A 24,799-nucleotide genomic window follows, 5' to 3' on the forward strand; every position below is an offset into this window, starting at 1 on the left:
GAAGTCAAGCCCCATGACCAACAACAACAAAAAGGTAACTAGAAAGGGAGATCTGAAATTTAAAAAGCACATAACTCAAAAAGGAAAATTCAGTGTCACATTCCCTTGGATTTAAAACACTAAGTAAAAAACAAAATTCTGGGCTGTTTTCAAGATAGATGCAGGTTACCTATCTTAGGAAAACATCCAAACATTTTTAAACCTGCCAGATCAAGGTGATTATAACACTGGGTAAAAACTATGTACCCTCACAGCAGCAAATTTCACAAATGAAAATTAAATTGATCAATAAAAGTAGATGTTTCTAAAACTTTTAGAAATCATATTTTCCAGTATCTCTAAATATTTACTTAATACATCTCTTTATTTTTAAGCATACTAAACAGATATAAAAATACTGCAGTTTTTAGGGGAAGGGACAACTTTCTAATTTCATTGAATAGTCTGTAAGAATAACCAGCTTCTTGAAAGCAGCTGGGAAAGTATGTACATAAGCAGCTGTCTACAGATGGCTCTGTACTTTTCCAAAGGAAGTAAGCTAATTATTACGTATCAAGTCCATAGAATATATAGATTTGTCATTCTAATCTTGCTCTGAGATCTTTACACAAGAACCTAGTTTGGCCAGACACCACTGTCTTATGCCTATAATCCTCGCTACTGAGAAGGCTACGTAAAATCTGAGGACAACTGTTCAAAGCCAGCCCAAGCAGGCAAATCTGAGACACTCTTATTTCTAGTAAACAGGCCAAAAAGCCAGAAGTAAAGGTGCGGATCAAATGATGGAATTCCACCCTTCAAAGACAGGTGCCAGTGGCTTACGCATTGTAGGCTGAGATGTGAGGATTGCGGTTCAAAGCCAGGCAGGAAAGTCCGTGAGACTCTTTATCTCCAATTAACCACCAGAAAACTGGAAGTGACATTGTGGCTCAAGTGGTAGAGCGAGCACTCACTCACCTTGAGCTGAATAACTGAGGGACAGTGCCCAGGTCCAGAGTTCGAGCCCCACGACCAACCAAAAAAAAAAACAGCCTTCAGCAGAAAAAGCCAAGGAAGAGCACAAGCCCTTGAGTTTCAGTTCTATCTCAAACTTCTTTTGTGTGCCAGAATCAGCACAAAAAAAAAAAAAAAAAAAAATTAAAAAGGGAGCTGGGAAGGTGGCTCAGTGGTAGAGTGCTTGCCTTGCATGCATAAGGCCTGGGTTCAATTCCTCAGCACCACATAAGAAGAAAAAGCCAGAAGTGGTGCTGTGGCTCAAGTGGTAGAGCGCTAGCCTTGAGCTGAAGAGCTGAGGGACAGTGCCCAGGCCCAGAGTTCAGGCTCCACAACTGGCAAAAAAGAAAAAAAAAAAATTTTAAGTTTTAAGACAGGGCTGGGGTATGATTCAGTGATAGAGTGCTTAGCCTGTACAAGGACTTGGGCTCAATACTCAGCACAACCACTACCCCCTATAAAAAGGTTTTAAAAAGATGCTTTCTCCATCAGGCATGGTGGTATACAAGCTTATAATCTCAGCTCTTGGGAGGCAGAGGTAGGAGGATTAGAGTTTACGGCCAGACTAGGTTAAAACTCCCACCCCTATGCCCCCCCAAAAATTGGCTTTTATAACATGGAAAGTTCATTGATGGAAGTATATTCAAGGGGACTCAAATCAACTCCTCACTTAGCAACTCAAATACCAACAGATGATTATATTGTCTCCACTATAATGAGAAGCTTATTTACTTGGCAGAGGACAAGTTAATTAATTTTTAGGTAATGTCATATCACAAAATTTAAAGTTGAAGTACATTACCGAAACCACACACACAAAAAAAAAGTCAGGTAAATTTATTTTATTTGTGCTGGTCCTGAACTTTAACTCAGGAACCCACTTGGCTTTTTCTATTAGGCTGGCACTCTACCACCTAAGCCATACTTCCACATCTGGCTTTTTAATGGTTAATTGGAGATGAGTCTCACAGACTTTTCTGCCCAGGATGGCTTTAAACTGAGACCCTCAAATCTTAGCCTCCTAAGTATCAGCTAGGATTACCAGGCATGAACCACCAACACCTGGCCTGTCAGGTATAAATTTTAGTACAACCCAAATTCTATCTTCAGTCCCCTCAACTCTTGACATGTGACAAAACAAAAAAATTTAAATTAAAGGTAACATCTTAAATCGGAGGACCTGAAGTTACTGTCTTCAAGAAAAGGATAGCCAAAACAAGTTATCACAGGGCAGAGCACAAGTGGGCCTGAAGCATAAAAGGATGAAAATCATATCAACTGTAAACACAGTAAGTAGAATCCTTTAATCTGTAAGAAAACAAGAATTGGGTATTTCAGAAGCCCCATTAGATTGTGAAATAAAATGCAGACACAAATTAAAGGCAGCCAGCATCTCATCAGCTGTTCTAAGCTTTGAGTATTAAAGCTTAGTTGTTCTCAGTTACTTTCTTTATATAGTACAAGACAGTTCAAGAGAATAAGTGCTTTTTATTCTAACAGCAATTCTCCTCTTTGGCCTGGGAAAAGTTGTTGAGCCTTTGTTGGTAAACAACAATAACACTAAATTCACATGAAGTCGTGGGTATTATTAACACACAGACTATATTCTGAGCTCATAAACAATAAAAGCCTAACAGTTTAGCATTGTACTGGAAGTTTTTTTTTTTAATCTCATCTCAACTTTCCTTCCTTTCCAGCTTCTATCACAATTGTCTGCAAACAGCAACTTTAGGCCCTTTACTATCCTAAGAATTTTTCACATTTTTCTTCCCTCTGCTCATAGTTTCTTCAATCTGTGACACTCTTCCTCCTCCGTTACTGAAATTATACTTGTCTTTCAATCACAGTGTAAAAGCCTTCCATGAGCTATCACCTTCACAAATAGAAATCTTAAGCATCCTCCTTCTTTCCTCTAAATCTCATTGTGTTTTTCTGCTTTGTTTTATGTTGGCAGTTGAAGATTGAACCCAGAGCTTCATAAAAGCTAAGCAAGTGTTCTGTCACTTGTGCCACATCCTCCAGCCCCCTTCAGCTTTTTTTTTTTTTTTTTATTTTGCTATCTTGGAGCCTGAGCACTGTCCCTGAGCTTCTTTTGCTCAAGGCTAGCACTCTACCACTTGAACCACAGTGCCACTTCCAGTTTTTTCTGTTTGTATGGTATTCAGGAATCGAACCCAGGGTTTCATGCATGCTAGGCAAGCGCTCTACCACTAAGCCACATTCCCAGCCATATTTTTGTTTTTGAGACTGGGTCTGGCTAACTTTGCCAAACGGGACTCAAACCCCTGCTTTCTTAGACAGGCAAGGACCACAACACACCACACATTGTATTTTTCATCCTCATTACTTCATTTGGATCAGTTGTTACTTACACTTTCTCCACTGCCACATAAGCTTAAGGGTAGGGAGTACTTAAATATGGAACCAGACTAAACACAAGATAATACTGAGTCAACATAAGGAAAAGTGATGTTTAAATCAATGTTAAGACAATGGGAAACAACCCAATAGGTTGGGGATGCCATTAGCACTAAAAAAACAGAACTCTAAATACTAAAAAAGATAATTTAAAAAATACCACTGCATTGTGCTACAAGTTTTTTGGTTTTTTTTGTCGGTCGTGGGGCCTGAACTCTGGGCCTGGGCGCTGTCCCTCAGCTCTTCAGCTCAAGACTGGCACTCTACCACTTGAGCCACAGCAACACTTCCGCCTTTTTCTGCATATGTGGTGCTGAGGAATGGAATCCATAGCCTCTTGCATGCAAGGCAAGGACTCTACCACTGAGCCACCTTCCCAGCCCCACCAATAAAGTTTTGACAAAACTTGTCTCAGATGTTTTTGTTGATTTGTTTTGTGTGTATATATATATTTGGTAATAACATATACAGTGTGAGTTCCTTTTTTTGAGACAGGGTCCACATTGCCTAACATAAGATCCTCTTTCTACAGCCTCACAAATGCTAGGATCACAGGCCTCTGGTACTATACGTGGCTGCAACTTTTTAATAAATATTTAACTGTCTAAAGATTCTAATTATGGGTTGGATTGTACCACACATACAGGTTCCTACAGGACTGCCTGAGTGAAGCATGGAAGACATCTTACAGAGTTGACAGCTGAACAGAATGAACCTAACTGGCTCTAACCTAAGTCACCACAGTATCCTGTCTCTAATGAATAACTTACCACAGATCCTGCTCCCAAAGCACTTTGCTGTGATCATAAATTACAGTGTTTGCTTGTCAATTAAGTCTCTCTGCTTATCTACCATTGAGAAAAGTCCCATTGAGACTTATCTTTAAAAATAACTGTCCTTAGCTGGGCACTGGTGGCTCATGCCTGTAATCCTAGCTACTCAGGAGGCCGAGATCTGAGGATCGTGGATCAAAGCCAGCCCAGGCAGGAAAGTCCATGAAACTGTTATGTCCAATAAACCACCAGAAAACCAGAAGTGGAGCTGTAGCTCAAGTGGTAGAATGCTAACCTTGAGCTGAAGAGCTGAGGGATAGCGTTCAGGCCCAGATTTCAAGCCCCACGACTGACAAAAAAATAAAATAAAATAAAAAATAAATAACAATAACTGTCCTTGACAGCATAGTAACTGTCATAGAAACAAACTGGTCAGCGGGGGCTAGAGAGACAACGGTTCTTCATAACTTACAAGCAGGAGCCGGGCGCTGGTGGCTCACGCCTGTAATCCTAGCTACTCAGGAGGCTGAGATCTGAGATCATGGTTCAAAGCCAGCCCCGGCAGGAAAGACAGTGAGACTCCTATCTCCAATAAACCACCAGAAAACCGGAAGTGGCGCTGTAGCTCAAGTGATAGAGTGCTAGCTGAAGAGCTGAAGAGCTGAGGGACAGCACCCAGGCCCAGAGTTCAAGCCCCACGACCGACCAAAAAAAAAAAAAAACTTACAAGCAGGGGTTGGGAAGGTGGCTCAGTGGTAGAGCGCTTGCCTTGCATGCCTGAGGCCCTGAGTTCGATTCCTCAGCACCACATAAGCAAAAAGAAAAAAGCTAGAAGTGGCACTGTGGCTCAAGTGGTAGAGCGCTAGCCTTGAGCTGAAGAGCTGAGGGACAGTACCCAGGCCCAGAGTTCAGGCCCCACGACCAGACCCAAAAAAGAAAAATAATAATAACTTACAAGCAGCAGCTAAATCTTTACACGACTAACAAAAAATCATTCCCTGGTCTGTAAAAGTGATTTTTAAGGGAAAGGTAATATTATTTGCAATTTTTTTTTTGGGGGGGGGCCGGTCATGGGGCTTGAACTCTGGGCCTAGGTACTGTTCCTCAGCTCTTCAGCTCAAAGCTAGCACTCTACCACTTGAGCCACAGTGCCACTTCTGGCTTTTTCTGCTTATGTGGTACTGAGGAATCAAACCCAGGGCCTCATTCATGCAAGGCAAGCACTCTACCACTGAGCCACCTTCCTAGCCCCTATTATTTGTAAATTTAATGTTATCTATTTACAACCAAAACTACTTATGAAAGTAAATGTTTTTTGAAGTTATGATTGTCACACTCCCTTCATGGATAACCAGCTGAGTAAAGATATACAATACCTGGGCAACTGTGACTTATGCCTGTAATTCTAGCTACTCAGGAGGCTGAGATTTGAGGATTGCAGTTCAAAGGCAGCCCAGCAAGAAAGTCCATGAGACCAATTAGCCACCAGAAAACTGGAAGTAGCGCTGTGGCTCAAAGTGATAGAGCGCTAGCCTGGAGCAGAAAAAGCTCAGAGACAGTGCCAAGTCCCTGAGTTTAAGCCTCATGACTGGGGGTGAGGTGGGAGGGTGGAAGAGGAGGGGAAGGAGAAGGACTTTTATAGTAAGGGTAAAGAAGGTTTGCTTAGACCCAGTCTCTCATCCAGTTTAACAACAGGAGATAAGGAAGGGGTAAATAAAAATATAGAATAGTTTCATTTCACAATGGCAGAACCCAAGTTCAACTGCTATCTACATCTATAACTGAATTTTTAGCTTTATTTTTTCAGGGCTGAGTATTAAATCCAAGACCTTGCATACACTATGTAAGTACCACTAAGCTACAGCCCCAATTGAAATTTTTTAACTATTTCATTTTATCTGACTTTGTGCCTGTACTAAGGCTTGAACAAGGCCTGGGAACTGTCCCTTAACTTTTTCACTCAACACTAGTGCTCTACACAGTGCTCTAGACACACTGCTCTACTTCCAGCGGTTAGGTGATTAATTAGAGTCTCACTGACTTTTCTGCCTGGGCTATCTTCAAACCAGGATATTCAGATTTCAACTTCCTAAGTAGCTAGGATTACAGGCATGAGACACTGGTACCCAGCAAAATTTTAGTAACTTTATGTAACTAGTCACAGTCAGAAATAATTGACTATTAATAGTAAGAAATATTTGGAAAATCAAAGATGAAAAATACAAGATTTAGGCTGGGAAGGTGGCTCAGTGGTAGAGTGTTTGCCTTGCGTGCCTGAGGCCCTGGGTTCGATTCCTCAGCACCACATAAGCACAAAGAAAAAAGCCAGAAGTGGCGCTGTAGCTCAAGTGGTAGAGCGCTAGCCTTGAGCTGAAGAGCTGTGGGACAGCGCCCAGGCCCAGAGTTCAGGCCCCATGACCGGACCCCCCCCCCCCCAAAAAAAAAAAGAAAAATACAAGATTTAGTAACTGAAGACCTGGATATAATCCTGGTTGTCATTCACTAATGTAACACTCAGTTTCTTCTCTTATAAAATTGGGGTATTTTTATTCATTCAGCAAGAATGCACTAAAAATTTCCTTCTATATGCCAGCAGACATTTAGTTAGGGACACCACAGCATATTGTATTAGATATATTCCCTGCCCTACAGAGTTTATAATCTCTCTATCTGATAGGGTTAAGTACAAATGTATACACACTGCAAATTATAACACATCATACACATTTAAAGTGCTATAATGATCATTACTTGTCCTACCTCTTAACTATACACCTTTATTGCAAGAGCTTAGCCAGATCCAATAAAGTATACATAATCAAACAGAACACTGACTTTCCACCTAATCTGGAATTTAGGAGTTTCACAAATCACTATTTGTTACTATATTCCTAAAGACTCTCACTATAAGTACAATGATAAACTAAGAATACAGGCTCTTTTCTGTTGTTCAGATCATGTGGTTTGATGTGTGGTTGCATTCCCTACATCCGGCAAAGAGGTTAAAAAAAAAAACTGAACATTTCTATGTCTCATCCAAGTCCTACTGAATCACAAACCTTAAAAAGGTGGGCCTGAGAATCTATACTTTTGGCAAGTATATCCAAGTGATTCTCACACACACACTAAAGTTTGAGAACCACTGCCATAAAATTCCCTTTGATCAGAAACCATTCCAAACACTATTACCAAAATTTACCTGAGCCAAACAGAATTCAGTTACAATAAAGAAAGAAGTTAAGAAGGGAACTACACACAATTTGTAAAAATACTTTTTATAACACCAACCTCTTCTTATTCAATAATTTTCAAACTTTCACACAAAATGAAGTAAAAAATTGACTTTCAATAAACAAATTGATGTATGTAGCCTAACTTATTTATAGCTTAACTTTAACAAGGGAAAGTTAATAGGTGTATTATCTGACAGCTATCAAGGAAGAAAGCCTTTCTCACTAACAGAACCACATCATGATTTTAAATGCAAAGCAGCTTGAAGGGGTGTAGGCTTAGACATTACCTAAATACCAAAGAAATGAAAAAAAGGAAAAAGAAAGAGGAAAAAACAGAATGCCTCAAAAATATAGGCATATAGACACCCCCTTTATCCATAACTCCATACTAAAATCCTCTTAAAGGGATCTCTTTGCTTGCCTTGCATGCATGAGGCATTGGGTTCAATTCCTCAGCACCACATAAGCAGAAAAAGCCAGAAGTGGTGCTGTGGCTCAAGTGGTAGAGCACTAGCCTTGAGCTGAAGAGCTGAGGGACAGCTCTCAGGCCCAGAGTTTAGGCCCCACAACTGGCAAAAAAAGAAAAAAAGAAAAAAAAAAGAATTCAATAGCAAGTACCAGTGACTGGAATTCTAGGTACCTGGGAGGCTGAGCTGTAAGGACTTCGGTTCAAAGTCAGCCAATGTAGGAAAGCTCATGTGATTCTTATCTTCAATTAACTACCAAAAAGCTGGAATTAGAGTTGTGGTTCAAGTGGTAGAGCTCTAGCTTTGAGAGAAAACAAAAACAAAAAAAACAAAAACTAAGGGACAGGCAGAACACAGTCCCTGAGTTCAAGTCCCAGGACCAGCAGAAAAGCAAAAGGGGGAGGGAGGGAGGGAAGGAAGGAAAGAAGAAAGGAAGGAAGGAAGGGAGGAAAGGAGGGAGGGAAGGAAGGGAATTGAAGGGAAGGGAAGGGAAGGGAATTGAAATGAAGGAAAAGGAGGGAGGGAGGGGAAGAGAGAAAGAAGAAAGAAAAGAGAGAGAGAGGGGAAGAGGGAAGAGAGGGAAAAGAGAAAGAGAGAAAGAAAGAAAAGAGAGAGGGAGGGGAAGGAGGGAAGAGAGGGAAAAGAGTTGAAAAGAGAAAAAAATTCATCAATAAACCAGGCACCAGTGGCTCACGCCTGTAATTCTAGCTACTCAGGAGTCTGAGATCTGAGGATCACGGTTCAAAGCCAGCCCAAGCAGCAAAGTCCATGAGACTCTTATCTCCAATAAACCACCAGAAGACTGGAAGTGGCGCTGTAGCTCAAGTGGTAGAGCGCTCGCCTTGAGCAGAAGAGCACAAGCACAGTGCCCAAGCCCAGAGTTCAAGCCCCATGTCCGACAAAAAAAAAAAAAAATTCATCAATAGCTTGTGGAACAAAAGCTCTTGGAACAACTTTAAAAAAAAAAAAAACTAACCTGAAGTCAGTTCTTTCACATAATATATAATTAGGGCAAAGACATTTATTTTAATTCTATTTGTTGAAAGTTTCCTTCACACAATAGCCTACAGGTACTTAGACATCTAAGGGAAGACAGTGTATGTTACACTGGGAAAAATAAGGTGGAGACTATGATAATGTTAGTCAACAAAAATTTCTATCTGCTCAATGTTCAGAGCCCAAAGGGCTTCTTCATAGTGGAATACCAAATTTTGCAACAGGACTCTCCTAAACTCGTTACAATGTAGTCCGTTTTGAAAGGGGAAAGGACAAACTGAGCCATACTAGGTAGGGTGTAATTTAAAAATCGTAAGAGTCAATAAGGACTAGAGCCTTGGGTAAGCAAACTCTGAAAGAAATACAAAGAAATTCAAGGCTTTACTTCTGTCTAAACTTGTCTGATCCTCTTAAGTCTCAAAATTACTCTGTTCTTTCATGTTTCTATCAGCTGTCCAAATCATGACAATAAAAGAAAACTGGAATAAAACAATTTGTCCACATAGATAAAGTTTAAAATAGGCGGGGAAAGCCAGAGGTGGTGCTGTGGCGCAAGTGGTAGAACACAAGCCTTGAGCACAAGGAGCTTCAGGAACAGTGCCCAGCCCAAGCAAAAAATAAACTACCTAGCCCTAACTTGGAACCTACTGGGCACTTCGTAGACATAGAACGTTTTCCTGGGACAACAAACTAATTTAAAGAACTTGAGTGAGGGCTGGGAAGGTGGCTTGGTGGTAGAGTGCTTGCCTTGCATGCATGAGGCCCTGAGTTCGATTCCTGAGCACCACATAAGCAGAAAAAGCCGGAAATGGTACTGTGGCTCAAGTGGTAAAGTGCTCCCCTTGAACTGAAGAGCTGAGGGACAGTGCCCAGGCCCAGAGTTCAGGCCCCAGGACCGGCAAACACAAAAAAAAAAAAAAAAAAAAAAAGAACTTGAGTGAATGATAAAAGCTTTCAAAAATTAAAGAGATTTTGGGCTGGGAAGGTGGCTCAGTGGTAGAGCGCCTGCCTTGCATGCCTGAGGCCCTGGGTTCGATTCCTCAGCACCACATAAGCAAAAAGAAAAAAGCCGGAAGTGGCACTGTGGCTCAAGTGGTAGAGCACTAGCCTTGAGCTGAAGAGCTGAGGGACAGTGCCCAGGCCCAAAGTTCAGGCCCCACGACCGGCCCAAAAAAAAAAATTAAAGAGATTTTTTTAAATGTCTAAAAATGCTCTCAGAAAATCAGCATCAATCAAATCAAATTGCTGGCACAAAAAGAATCATGTCTATCTGGTAGATGATTTCCTCCTGGTACTTGAAACCCTAAGAAAGGTTTGAGGAAAGAGAAAGAACTGTATAGCTGAGGTTGAAATTTTACCAACTAGTTCAACTTTGGGATACAACTATCACTAATGCCATTACAGTACTACAGAAGTTTCATAGCCTTTTGATATTAAAATGCTCATGGGTGAAAGGCTACAAAACCAAAATTGTTGATCATCACAACCTTCCAAGGAGATCATCTAGGCAAAGTCTTTTGTTTTTCCTACCCTCTAAAATAAAGTTCTCTTCTCACCATTAAAGATATGCCAAAAAGCAATGTTGTTTCTCCAGAAAGAAAAATCTTCCTAGCTACCCAGCATAAATCTTAGGTCTGAGACAAGTCCTTCTAGCTGTCCTTACAGAGTCACTGAGGTCTCCTTTATAGTATCTAGTTTACTGCGAAGTTCTGCTTTAGAAACCACAAAAGAGGGTTGCAAAGGTGGCTCAATGGTATAGCACTTGTCTTGCATGCATGAAGGCCTGGGTTCGATTCCTCAGTACCACATAGACAGAAGGAGCCGAAAGTGGGCACTGTGGCTCAAGTGGTAAAGCACTAACCTTGAGCTGAAGAGCTGAGGGACAGCGTCCAGACCCCGAGTTTAAGCCCCATGACCGACAAAAAAAAAAAAAAAAAGAAACCACAATAAAGGCAAAACCACCAACTATATTTTTGCATATACAAATGGTAGATCACATTAGCTTTAATCTCCTACAAAATTATTTTAGTTTTGTAATAGAGTGATCTAAAACTTTATAATAGATTTATAATGTTATATTTTCACTTTAAGGCTAAAAATGAACATCTGTATCCAAAGTTAACTTCCAAGGTCCTTACCCGCTGGTATGACAACTAAAAAAGCTATTATCAGAAAACACCAGACACAGATTTTGCATTAATCTAGAAAGAAAGTAATCAGTATGCCCATGTACAAGAAATCAAAAGGTCATTATTGCATTCTGTATCTGTAAGCTCTATCCCCCACCCCACCTACAAAAAAAGACAAAAGAATGTACTGCCAAAGAATACCAGAAAACAGCACATAATACATTAGTGAGAATTGAAAGAATAATCTGCTTACAGAAAGGACAGAAACAAAGTATAAGAGCTCCAAACATATGCTTTGTTGAGTTTCTTGAAGTGAGAGACGAGAAAACAACGATTAGATAGCAGAGTAAGACTGTGAAGAAGGACAGAGGGCACAAGATGAACAAGAAGTGATGGACTCTTCTATAAGGCCAGATTTTCAAGATACCGTCCTCTTTACAAACTCAGGTGTTTTACACGACATAGACTGACAGTTGTGGAAACTACAATTATAATAACATGTTTAAAAATATATATATATATTAAAACTTCATATGGGCAAATACCATCATGGAGAAAGAGGTGTTGAAAGAAAGCATACACAATACAGATGCAGTAATATAAGAGAAATACAAAACTGCAGGAGAATGGAAACAATGAGAGCTATACCACCTACAACCACTATAGGAATTGTAATGCAAAGTACAAAATTACAAATATAGATTAAGGGTAGTGGAGGAAGTCCGCATAGAAACTGCAAGACAAGGCAGCATCTTAGGAGTGTTAAGGGATGTGATGGAGAAGTAAAGCTGAGTAATATGATAGGGGCCAACACTGCAGCAGTGGGGGGTAGGTGGGTTGCAGCAGGAGCCTTAAAGAGGGAAGGGAAAGCAAACTAGAGGTGGGGGGGAGGGAGATAAAGTAACATGGAATAGGAGAAATAATGGAGTTGGGCATGCTGCTTTAAAAAAAAAAAAAATGCAGATGTCCAAGAGCTAAAAGGAGAATGTAGTTTGGGGATAAGTAGGAGCTAGAAGGGCTCTACCACAAACCTGATGCAAAATAAAAGTGTCAGTATGGCTCAGGAGTGACGATACGGGCCAGAAGAGGGATGCCCTGAGAGACATACGTTGATTGGGACACCAGGTTCAAAATCAGGGTGTTAATATCGAAATTACAGAGGAAACTACAGCATCAAAGCCTGCCCCGCAAGAGGTCGGCAAGGGTCAGCAAAGATGGCATACTCTTGAGGGTATGAAAACAAAAAGAAACGGAAGGACAAGAAGTGGATGTTGAACATGCGAAGGAGCGTTTAACCCGTACGGGAAAGAAGAAGGAGCAGAGCGGATAGGGTCGCTGTTTCCGGAAGAAAAGTGCGAGCACGCCACAGGGTCCTGCTTTGGTCTAGAGGACAGAAGGGACAGTCCACCGGGACTGAGGGGAGTGGCGGAGAACAGGAAACTGATGCTCAAGCGAACTTGGGGAGGACCCAGCGCTGGCTGGGGTCCGGAAAGGAGATGCCGTTCCTAGGGAGGAAAACGGGGGGGGGGGGGGGGTAGTGAGCGGCAGAAACCCGCGTGTCAAAAGGAGAAATCAAGGCGGCGGGGGGGGGGGGGGGGGGGGCGCGCGAGATCATCTTAATGCTGCAAGGGAGCAGGGGTTACAAAACAACAACAGAACTGGGGGGGGGGGGGGCGCCAGGACCAAGAGGCGGCGGCGGGGCCGTCAGGCCTAAAGGGGGCGGGGGTTGCCGGGGCCCGCGCGAGGGCTGGGGTGACAGGCAGGGCGGGGCGGCGGCCGCCGCGATACTCACACCTCCAGGATGCGGTCCCCTTTGCGCACCCCGGCCCGGTCGGCCGCCCCTCCGGGCAGCACGGCGCTCACATGCTGCAGCGGCGCGTACAGCTCCCCGTTGATGCTCCGCAGTTGCCCGCCCTCGCTCACTTGGCCCCGCACGTTGAAGCCATAGCCGGATTCGGACTTGACGATGCGCACGACCCGGGGGCCGCCGCCTCCCCCGCCGCCGTTACCGGCGCAGTGGAGCCCAGACCCGCCGCCGCCGCCGCCGCCGCCGCCGCCGCCGTTTCGGTGAGGGGCTGAGGGGTGAATCCCTTCCCCGTCCTCGTCCGCCATCTTGCGAGCAAGCAAGCTGTACCCCCGCCCCCCCCCCCCACGCCTCCACTCCTCCCGGCGCGCGCTCGCCCTTCACGGCAACCGCGCGACCCCCCGACGCGCGCGCCCGCCCCGCCGGCCGCGGAAAGTCGGCCCCGGTGCAGCCGGCCGGCGAAAGAGGAGCGAGGGGGGCGGGGGAAGCGAACGGTTGTGCCTCCCTTGCGAGGCCTTCTGGGAAATGTAGTTCCGAGCTGTGTGGCCGGAGAGAGCCGAAGCCTGCGTCGTGCGCAAAGCCTGCTGGAAATTGTAGTTTATCACTCTCAGGAGGTTCATCAGTTGGATGATATCTAACTCAGCACTGTGTCTTACTATAGGTTCTAAAGCTGAAGCATGAGTTTCTTCCTTTTTCCTTTCAATTAATAACCTCTAAAAACAATTACGTTGGCTAGCTAGGGGTGTAACAGCGGTGGTGTGCTTGTTAAGCATTCCTGCTAAGCCTTGGATTCAATCCCCAGCAAAGAAGGAAAGAAAGGGGGAGAGGGGAGAGGGAGGGAGGGAAGGATTTAAAATATTAGGATTAGCTGGGCGCCCGTGGCTCACTCCGGTAATCTTAGCCACTGAGGAGGTTGAGATCTGTTGAGATCTGAGGATCGTGGTTCAAAGCCAGCCTCGGCAGGAAAGCCCTAGAGACTCATCTCCAGTTAAAACACCCAGGAGCCAGAAGTAGAGGTGTGGCTTAGTCAAGCACTAGCCTTAAGCACAAAATTGCTCAGGGACAGCGCCCAGGCCCTGAGTTCAACACACATAAACACAGACACACACAAAATAAAAATACTAGGATTAGCTGATATCTGTGGTTCAACACGATATTAAATTTGCTTAAAGGGCTGAGTAAATTTCATTTTATCTGATAGTCCAACAACCTAGTAAGAAAACAGGATCGAAAAATCAGTTTCCTATTTCACATATTAGGAAACAGAGCCTTAGAGCACTCAAAGTCAACAGCAATTAAGTAACAGGAACTAAGGCTTAGCCATTTTTTGCGCAATATTCTTTTCATGTATTGAGGCTACATAAAAACTATTGCTCAAACTATACAAAAAAGTTTATGTAGAGAGGAAACTACAGTATCTAATTTAAAAGTGGATATTAGAGTGATCAAGTAATTTCAATTGAGCAGTAATTTTGAAGTTACATTTATTTCAAATTCATTTTATTTTCCCCTAATAACTTAATAGAATTATTTGCAAATGGCAGCAACTTATGTTATTGGCTCCCTACCAAGACAGACATGAACATTGTGAAGAGTGAGAAATAAAAGAAAACAGATGTCTGGTGCCTGTGTCTCACTCCTGTAATCCTAGCTACTCAGGAGGATGAGATCTGAGGCTCACGGTTCAAAGCCAGCCTGGGCAGGTAAGTCCATGAGACTCTTGTTTCCAATAAACCACCAGAAAGCTGGAAGTGGCACTGTGGCTCAAATGGTAGCTAGTGAGCTTGCCTTGAGCTAAAAAGCTCATAGATAACGCCCAGGCCCAGAGTTAAAGCCCAGGGACAAGAGATAAAGAGAGACCGACAGAGAGAGAGAGAGACAGAGAAACAGAGAGAGGGGAGGGGGAGGGGAAGGGAGGGGGAGGGAGGGGGTGAAGGAGGGAGAGGGGGAGGAGGGAGGGGGAGAGGGAGGGAGAGAGGGGAGAAGAGGAGGGAAGGGGGGAGGGAGGGAAGAGAAGAGCTAACTTAAGCATTTACTACTCCAGTCTGACATTTGATTTTCCCCAACTTTTAAGTCTAAAAGTTAGTCTGTTATGGCCTCTAGTCACAAAATTCTTGGGTCTGAGACAAAGGACTATTACTCAGGACACAGGAAACAAGGAACTTCTGCATGTTTGTACCAGTTCCTCTTACCTCCCTCCACCCCAAGTACCTCCTGGAATAAAACACAAAGGCTCAAATAAATCTTGGGTGTTTCATGGATTTGCATCACAGAGAAGGGCAATGAATTCAGAAAATGCTACCTCAAAGTGGTAAGTAAACCTGTTCTTTGTCCTGAGAAGACATTACTCCATCTCTCAAGGTTGCTTGTTACAAAAACAACCCCACAACCTTAAGAAATGAGAAGTCAGAGCACTGTCTTGAAAGGCTAAGATCCCAAGAGCTTATTTAGCTTTCTTCTCAAAATCTATTTGTGGCTCACATATGTAATCCTTGCTACTTGAGTGGATGAAATCTGTGGATTCCAGTTTGAAGCCAGTCCTTGACAATAAATCTGAGAGACTCTTCTCTCCAATTAGCTAGCAAAAAGCCAAGAGTGGAGGTGTGGCTTAAATGGCACCGCCCCAGCCTTGTCAAAAAGCTAAGCAGTGGAGCTGGGAAGGTGGCTCAGTGGTAGAATGCTTGCCTTGCATGCATGAAGCCTTGGGTTCGAGATTCCTCAGCAGAAAAAGCCGGAAGTGGCACTGTGGCTCAAGTGGTAGAGCGCTAGCCTTGAGCTGAAGAGCTGAGGGACAGCGCCCAGGCCCAGAATTCAGGCCTCACAATGGGCAAAAATAAATAAATAAATAGAAGCTAAGCAAGAGTACAAGGCCCTGAGTTCAAGCTCCACTCTACACAATACACACAGACATATACACACCATTAGTATATACAGGAAAATTAGGAGAAGCTTGAAGGGCTTCCTTTCTCAACATTACTATGTGCCAAATAACACTTTAAACACTTAAGCCTCCATCTCAGTAAATCATTAAACACTATTATGTCCCCACTTTTACAGATGAATAAAAATGAACAGAGAAATTACACAACTAAAAAGTAATGAATCCAGAAATGGAACTGAAAGAATTCAGGAGCTATGTTAAAATTTTCCGGGAATTGCTGGTGGTGCAGATCAAAAGGATTAAGAGATGTCACAAAAGGTGGGGTAAGGATACAAAGTCATTACACCATAACATTAAAACAAAATATAGAGTGGGAGTTGGGTGCCAGTGGCTCACGCCTATAATCCTAGTACTCAGGAGCCAGCCAGGATAGGAAAGTCCATGATATTCTTATTTCCAATAACCAGCAAAGAGAGGAAAATAGAGATATGGCTCAAGTGGTAGAGTGTTAACTTTGAGTGAAAAAAACAAAGGGACAGAGTCCAAGCCCTGAGTTCAATCCCTAATGCTCACATACACACATACACAAAGAAATAATTTTACTTGAAAGCTGGGCACCAGTGGCTCACGCCTGTAATCCTAGCTACTCAGGAGCCTGAGATCTGAGGACAGCAGTTCAAAGCCAGCCTGGGCAAGAAAGTCCATGAGGCTCTTATCTCCAGTTAACCACCAGAACCTCAGAAGTGGTGCTGTGTCTCAAGTGGTAGAGTGTTCCTTGAGCTAAAGAGTTCAGGGAGCCGGGCGCTGGTGGCTCACGCCTGTAATCCTAGCTACTCAGGAGGCTGAGATCTGAGGATCGCGGTTCAAAGCCAGCCCGGGCAGGAGAGACCGTGAGACTCCTATCTCCAATAAACCACCAGAAAACCGGAAGTGGCGCTGTAGCTCAAGTGGTAGAGCGCTCGCCTTGAGCTGAAGAGCTGAGGGACAGCGCCCAGGCCCAGAGTTCAAGCCCCACGACCGACAAAAAAAAAAAAAAAAAAAAGAGTTCAGGGATAGCAACCAGGCCCAGAGTTCAAACCTCACAACAGACAAAATAAATAATAATTTTAAATGTTGGGGACATGGCTCAAGTGTTAGAGTGCTTGTCTAACAAATGCACAGACCTGGAGTACAATTCCTAATACCACACCCAAAAAAGTTATTTTGCTTCAAAATAATATTGGTGTTTGTTTTCAATACCATCATTTAGTTTGAATTGAATCCTAGATGGGTAAGACACATTTATACTAAAGCAAGGGGTTAGAGAAAGGGAGCATTTGCTATAAGAGATCATTTTTTCATTTGCTTATTTAATAAAAATAAATTGAATGCCTGCTCTGTTCTATGCTCTGTAATAGTGGCTAGAGATGCAGTGTTACCTTAGATAATACCCGCAGATTCAATGTGAACAATAGTACAAGATCAAGGTTATAAATGCACATGGCTCTGGGTCCAGGAGTTCACTTCCAGGAGTTCAGTGCTAAACTTGCAATGATGTTTTTTATGAAATGACTTTTTTGTGTGTGAAGTTCAATCATTATAGTATTGTTGCTATTCACAAAAGATGGAAACAACCTAATAGTCCTTGGTTAAGTTATGGGCACATCCATAATGGAATCACTCTAGACAAGAACTCTTTCTACACTGCAATGAAATGATCTCATGGAGAATACACAGTTAAATGAGAAAAGGGTTCCACACAGATTACAGAACACAATACCATTTGTGTATAAAAGAGGACCTGTAGCCCAGCATTACAGGCTCACACCTGAAATTCTAGCTACTCAGGAAGCTGGGATCTGAAGATCACAGTTCAAAACTAGCCCTGGCAAGAAAGTGGACTAGTCTTTTATCACCAATTAACTACCAAAAAGAAAAAAAAGCCAGAAATGGTGCTGCAGCTCAAGGTGGTAAAGCACTAGCCTTAAGCACAAAAGCTAAGGGATAATGCATGGGCCCTGAGTTCAAGCCCCAGCACCAGCACACACACACATACACACACACACATACACACACACACACACACACACACACACAAAAGAGGTACTGTATATATTTGTATTGTTGGAAATACTACAAGAAGCATGTCTACAATCCCAGGACCAGGAAGCAGAGACAGGAAGATGGAGTATTCAGGGCATACTTGGGCTATGCAGTGAGTTGGAGGGCAGCCTAAGACCTTGTCTTAGAAAAAAAAAAGAAAAAGAAAAAAGGTTTTTTCCCCCCATTGGCTGCAGGGAGGTTGAGCAGAGACAAGACTTTATTCTCTAACTTCTGAATTTTTAGGTAGATGAGTATATTACCTATTAAAAAAGTAACTAAAATATTCAGGAAGGATCAGACTCAAAATGTCATAAAGAACTCTCAGACTAGCCAGGCACCAGTGGCTCGTGCCTGTCATCCTAGCTACTCAGGAGGCTGAGATGTGTGCATCATGGTTTGAAGCCAAGTCCAGGCAAGCAAATCTGAGACATTCTCCAATTAACCAACAAAAAGAGCTCCAGTCTCCAGCAAAAAATAAAAAAGTTAAGCAAGAGAGTGAGGTCCTGAGTTCAAGCGCTAGTATAGACATCAGAATAAAAAAAGGAACTCATAGGCCGCTTGCTGGTAGATCACACCTGTAATCCTAGGAGGTTGAGAATTGAGGATCACAGTTCAAAGCTAGCCTGGGCAGGAAAAATCTGTGCAACTTTTATCTCCAATAAACTACAAAAAAAAAAAAAAAAAAGTCAAAAGTGGAGCTGTGGCTCAAGAGATAGAGCACTAGCTAGCCTTGAGCAAAGAGAAGCTTAGGGACAGCACCCAGACCCTGAATTCAAGCCAGGACCAGCATTTAAAAAAAAAAAAAGAAGTGGTGCTGTGGCTCAAAGTGGTAGAGCACTAGCTTTGAGCTGAAGACCTCAGGGGCAATACCTAGGCCCAGAGTTCAAGCCCCACGACAGACAAAAAAGAAAGAAAAAAACCTCTCACAGTTTAGCAGGAAATAGAACAAAAACAATGATTACAGTTCTGCATAATGCGCTGTGGCAGAGACCCATACAAGCTGCTAGGAAACCACCACAAGACCCCTAGCATCTGAAGGGTGAAGCGTTAGGAAGATGTTTCAGAATATGGGGAAGCTAAACCACATGGTTATAGATGAGCAGAGTTAGCAAGACAGAGGAGAATGGTGACGGAAGGACATTTCCAACGAAGGGAACAGCATATTCTAAACACACAGAGATCTGAAAGAACATAGTGTAGTATGACAGGCCAGGAAACACACAGGGAACAGCCAGATCTAAGAGGGCTTCAGTTACTGAGCATCAGGCCCAGACACTTCCATTTCCTTCCTAATAAGGTAGGGGTCCTTTGAACACTCTTTAGCAGAGTAGCAGTGTTATCAAATGTGTGCTTTAGAAAATTCACTCTGTAGAATGTATATAGAGAAGGAATTGAGATAGAAAGATGGGTTGAGAATTGACTGCAGTGATTGGGTAAGAATTAATGAGATTCCAACTAGGGCAATAGCAGTGGGAATACAAGGAAGGGGACACACAGGAAAAGAAAGAACTTGAGGCCACTGGGACCTCAGGGGTGAAGAAGCAGAGAAGATGGAATGATGTAAGAATCATGTATTCCCCAAGATGAGTTATGTCAAAGGAGGTTTGCAAGGGAAAGCAGTACATTTAGTTGATTCCATAAGCTTGTGGGAGTTTCAAGAGGAATGGTTGGTTCAGTAATTGGTTGGACAGATAAATCTGGTGTTTAGGAAAAGGGCCTGGGCTAGAACACAAATGTGGGAGCTGTTGATTCTGGTTGGTGGCAGATCAGAGCTGCAACAGAGGTAGAATATATAGAGATGAGGGGTGTGCCAAGGAATTTCCCACCACCCCTATTTAGAAGATTCCCAGAGGAGTCAGAGACCTGGGGGGAGGGGGTGGCTAAAGTAGGGGATCTTGGAAGTCAACAAAACTGCCTTTGGAAATAGAATCTGGATCATCCAAAGTACTTCCCCACCCTAAAGCTTGTTTGACCAACAACGTAAATACAAGTATCCAGCTGAAACCAGGCGCAGATAACCAGCAGGCCTCAATCTCAAAGCTAGTTAATAGCAAAACTGAACTTTGAGCCCAAGTGCTGGCACACACTAAGACAAGGACCCTCTCCAGTATCTAGCTTCCTTGCGATTAAATAAGGAAGCTCCTCCTGGCTTTTGAGTTCTGCACATCAGCAGGTTCCATTACCTTGTCGAACAGGAAATCCCTACACAAAAAAGTGGAAATCCCACCTGTGCACTTTGGATCCTGTGGTCCTTTATGTTCTACTGTGTGTGTGTGTGTGTGTGTGTGTGTGTGTGTGTGTGTGTGTGTGTGTGTGTGTGTGTGTGTGTGTGTGTGTGTGTGTGTTCCAGTCCCAGGGCTTGAACTCAGGGCCTAGGCACTATCCCTGAGCTTCTGTGCTCAAGAATAGAGCTCTACCACTTGGAACCACAGCCCCATTTCTAGCTTTTTGGTAGTTCATTTGAAAGAAAAGTCTGGCTTTGAATGGAGGTTCTCAGATCTCATCCCCTTGAGTAGCTAGGATTACAGGCATGCACTACCACTGCCAGACCTGCCTCTTCTCTGTCCCTCTTTGCTGTCTGAATTCTACCCAGCTTTCAAGCCCTCGCTGCAGTCCCTTCATAAGGCCTCCTGAAGATTCCAAGTTACTAGCTATCTCTCTAGTCTAAATTACTCCAGCAAATACTGATTCAGGTGACTGCCAATGAGTCAGGCTCTTGTGTAATCCCTTCTCCTTAAAGGTGAGTGAAACCTGTGACTTGTTTGTAGGCAATAAACTGTGGCAAAGGAGATGGTGTGTCAATCACTTCATTATGTTACAGACTCAGCTGTGAGATTCTCATGCTGGCCTTGAGGAAATTGCCATACTAAGAACTGTCTATGGAGATAGCCACATGGCAACAAAACCACAGGGACCTCAGGGAGCTAAGAATGGCTCCCAGGGACAGCAAGAAGTTGGTGTCCTCAACTCTATACACCCTTAAGAAATTCTGCTAACAACCAGGTGAGCTTGGAAGAGGATTCTGAGCTTCACAAAGAATTAAGGCCCACACTTTGTACCTTGTGAAACCTGAGCCAGACACCAACTGTGAGATCATGATTGCATAGTTTTTCGTGTTTTGTTTAAGCTTTTTTTTTTGAGGGGAGGGGGCTGAGTTTTGTTTTTGGTTTTTTTTTGTTGGGGGTATTTTGTTTTGTTTTCAGTATAGGAGTTTGAACGGTGTTTCATGCTTGCTAAAGAAGCATTCTACCTTAGACCATTTTTGGTTTTCTCAAGTCATTTTTTTTGTGGGTTATAGAGCTTGAACCCTGGGCTTGGGCACTGTCCCTGAGCAATTCAGCTCAAGGCAAATACTCTACCACTTGAGCCACAGTGTCACTTCCAGTTTTCTGGTGGTTAATTGGAGATAGGAGTCTCACAGACTTTCCTGCTCTGGCTGGCTTTGAACTGCTATGCTCAGATCTCAGTCTACTGTGTAGCTAGGATTACAGACGTGAGCCACCAGCATCTGGCTTCAGATCATTATTTCAGATAAAGTCTATTTCCCCAAGCAGGCCTATGCTTCCCTTGTAGCTGAGATTACAACTGTGACTCAACATGCCTGGCTTGTATATTGAGATGGAGGTTCACTAAGTTTTCACTCAGGTTAGCATCAAAACTTAATCATCCTACTGGATTTCAACCATACCCAAGGACTGGGTTTGAACTCAGAGCCTCATATTTACTGGGCTTGCTTGATCTATTAGTGCTCTACCTCTTGAGCCATGCCTCTAACCCTGCTTTTTCTTGGTTATTTGAGAGACAGAGTAGACTTTTCTGACCTGGCTAGCTTTGAACCATGATCCTCTGGATCTCTGCTTCCTGAGAAGTTAGGATTACAGGTATGAACCACTGGTACCTAGCACAGAAGCATTTATTTATATCAGCTTATTTTGCAACTATGTTAGTTTTCTGTCAATATTCTGTTTAATTCTATTCTATTGAATTCTGTTCTATTTCCTGTTCTTGTAGTGTTTCAAAGTCATTTAACTGGTTATCCTCAAACCACATATTTGTCTTCTACTTTGCCACATACTACCTCTTTGAGATTGTCTGGGTTGGGCTGGGAAGGTGGCTCAGTGGTAGAGCACTTGCCTTGCATGCATGAGGCCCTGGGTTCGATTCCTCAGTACCACATAAACAAAAAGAAAAAAGTCGGAAGTGGCGCTGTGGCTCAAGTGGTAGAGCGCTAGTCTTGAGCTGAAGAGCTGAGGGACAGCGCCTAGGCCCAGAGTTCAGGCCCCACGACCAGACCCCCCCCCCAAAAAAAAAAAAGAGATTGTCTGGGTTTCCTGTTGGAGAGAAAAGTTCTATGGCTTTTATAACCACCCTGGCTTGCCTTATTTCCACACCATATCTCATGCTTGATGTGCACGCACTCTAGCACTTGAGTCATGCTCCTGGCCCTTTTCTTTAGGTTGTTTTTCAGGAACAGTCTCACTTTTACTGGGACCAGCCTAGAGCCATGATCCTTCCTACTCCCAGCCCTAAAATGTCATTTTCACTATCTTCTTTGCTTTAACTCCCTAGGCAATTGTCATTATTAGTTATGTCCTCCATTTTTTTCCATTATCTTCCCTCTCCTTCTTGTTTTGTGCTAATACTGGGGCTTGAACTCATGGCCTAGGTGCTGTTCCTGAGCTTTTATTTGCTGGAGGCTAGAATGCTACCACTTGAGATCTCAGCCTTGTGAGTAGCTAGGATTGCAGGCGTAAGCCACCAGCTCCTGGCTTCTCTCCCACTTTTTAAAAAATTGAAATGATTCTATTGCTTCAGTGTTCAGGCTTTAGATAGGCTAAAATAATATTTCTGTGAGTAACAAAGTGGATTCAAAATTCTCATAATTCTACAGATTACAGAAATTCTCTTTAACCTATACATTAGTTTGTTAAAAGAATTAGATACTAGCCGGGCACCGGTGGCTCACACCTGTAATCCTAGCTACTCAGGAGGCTGAGATCTGAGGATCGCAGTTCAAAGCCAGCCAGGGCAGGAAAGTCTGTGAGACTCTTATCTCCAATTAACCACCAGAAAACCGGAAGTGGCGCTGTGGCTCAAGCGGTAGGGCAATCGCCTTGAGCTGAAGAGTGCGAGGACAGCGCCCAAGCCCAGAGTTCAAGCCCCACAATGAACAAAAAAAAAAAAAGGAATTGGATACTAATAAAGTAGATTGTACAGCCAAATATCATCCTGTGGATCTCATTAACATAGATTTTTCTCTTTTTTTGCCTGTCACAAATGTACTGTGCAACACTGTGTGAGTCACTCAGGATCACACTGATTTGTGAGGGGGAGTCAGGCCCTTCTTGGTGAGTTTGTAAATCTGCTTCTTCATGTCTACAGAACTTCAGCTAGGTAGCGCACAGCTGGGTGGGACAGGCCCTTCCCTGGAGCCTGGAGCCTGCACACCACCAATGATGGCGGTGATCTGGCAGCAAAGAGCCCTCCCTTTTTGAATGTTTATTTTAGTTAGTTTGTTTATTTGTTTATTTATTTATTTATTGCCAGTCCTAGGGCTCAAATTCAGAGTCCGGACACTATCCCTGAGCTTCTTTTGCTCAAGGCTAGCACTCTACCACTTGGGCCACAGCACTACTTCAGCTTTTTCTGTGTATGTGGTACTGAGGGAACAAACCCAGGGCTTCATGCGTGCTAGGCAAGCACTCTACCACTGAGCCACATTGCCAGCCCCCCTTTATTTTTTATTTTTATTTTTTTGGATCTGGTTATGGGGCCTGAATTCTGGGCCTGGGTGCTCAAGGCTAGCACTCTACCACTTGAGCCATAGCGCCACTTCCGGCTTCTTTTTCTTTTTTTTTTTTTTTTTCCGGCTTCTTTTTCTTTTTGCTTATGTGGTGCTGAGGAATCGAACCCAGGGCCTCAGGCATGCAAGGCAAGCACTCTACCACTGAGCCACCTTCCCAGCCCCCCTTTTTAAAATTTTTTTTTAAATTCAAACTCAACTTTCCAGGGGTCCTTTTCTGTCTCCAAGAGTCAACAAAATATAATAAGTCAGGAGACTTTATAACAAGAATATTGACAAGGTGTCTACTTTGTTAACATCATTCAGTGGAATATGGTATGAGATGTGTGTGTGTGTGTGTGTATGTGTGTGTGTGCGTGCGCAAGTGCTACTCCTGAGGCAAAAACAAAACAAAAAAACAAAACATCATTTAGGATTTTATGGACATAAAGATAAAAATTCAAAAGTGGTTTTAATAAGAAGAAAGTTTATTATTTTACATAAGTAGCAAGACTATAGAGGTGACTATGTGTGTGTGTGGGGGGGGGGGGGTTGTCCCCAGAGTCAGTTGACTGAGCAGCTATGTATACAAAGATCCAGATTCCTTCCATCTCTCACCTTTACCACCTTCATCATAGCATCTGAATTATTGAATTAACTCTTCTTATGGTGGCAAAATGATTGCTATACCTAGCATTTTCCAATACACATAGCCACTGGGAAGTAGAAAAGTAGAAAATAGGAAGTTTGCCAGGCTCTGGTGGCTCAGGCCTGTAATCCTAGCTATTCAGGAGGCTGAGATCTGCAAGCAAGCCTGGGCAGGAAAGGCTATGAGACTCCTATCTCAAATTAACCACCAGAAAACTAAATGGTGCTGTAGATCACAGTGGTAGAGTGCTAGTCTTGGGCAGAAAAGCTCAGGAACAGGCCCAGGTCCTGAGTTAAAGCCCTATAACTGACCAAAAAAAAAAGAAAATAGGAAGTTTCCTTTTGTGTCTGTTGTACAAGAATGCACACAGTAGCAGCCTTGCATTAACTTTCCCCCATGTCTCATGGGCTAAAAATATGTCATATGTTAATACACTAAACCATTGATAACAGAACCAAAAATGATCATGATTAACTTAGACTTATCATGACTTGTTCCTGGGGTTAGGAGTAGACCTGTGTGTGTACAGCTTGCCAGTGAACGCCAGAACAAGACTGGGCCTCTATCCAAAGAAGTATAAGAGGCAAAGAGG

General features: G+C 43.2%; 1 protein-coding gene across 2 annotated transcripts in view; it reads right to left on the reverse strand.

Moving 5' to 3' along the window:
* Window positions 1-13,235, reverse strand: part of Snx27 (sorting nexin 27) — a 74,562-nt gene extending 61,327 nt beyond the window's left edge. For both annotated transcript variants that reach the window (XM_042681530.1, XM_042681531.1), the window contains exon 1: window positions 12,802-13,235. In XM_042681530.1, the coding sequence (XP_042537464.1) occupies window positions 12,802-13,121 (320 nt within the window). In that variant the 5' untranslated portion in view covers window positions 13,122-13,235. The remainder of the gene's footprint in view (window positions 1-12,801) is intronic.
* Between the last annotated feature and the right edge of the window lie 11,564 nt (window positions 13,236-24,799).

This window comes from Dipodomys spectabilis, unplaced genomic scaffold (assembly GCF_019054845.1).
Source record: "Dipodomys spectabilis isolate Male_0828 unplaced genomic scaffold, ASM1905484v1 ptg000069l, whole genome shotgun sequence".
NCBI classification, from domain to species: domain Eukaryota; kingdom Metazoa; phylum Chordata; class Mammalia; order Rodentia; family Heteromyidae; genus Dipodomys; species Dipodomys spectabilis.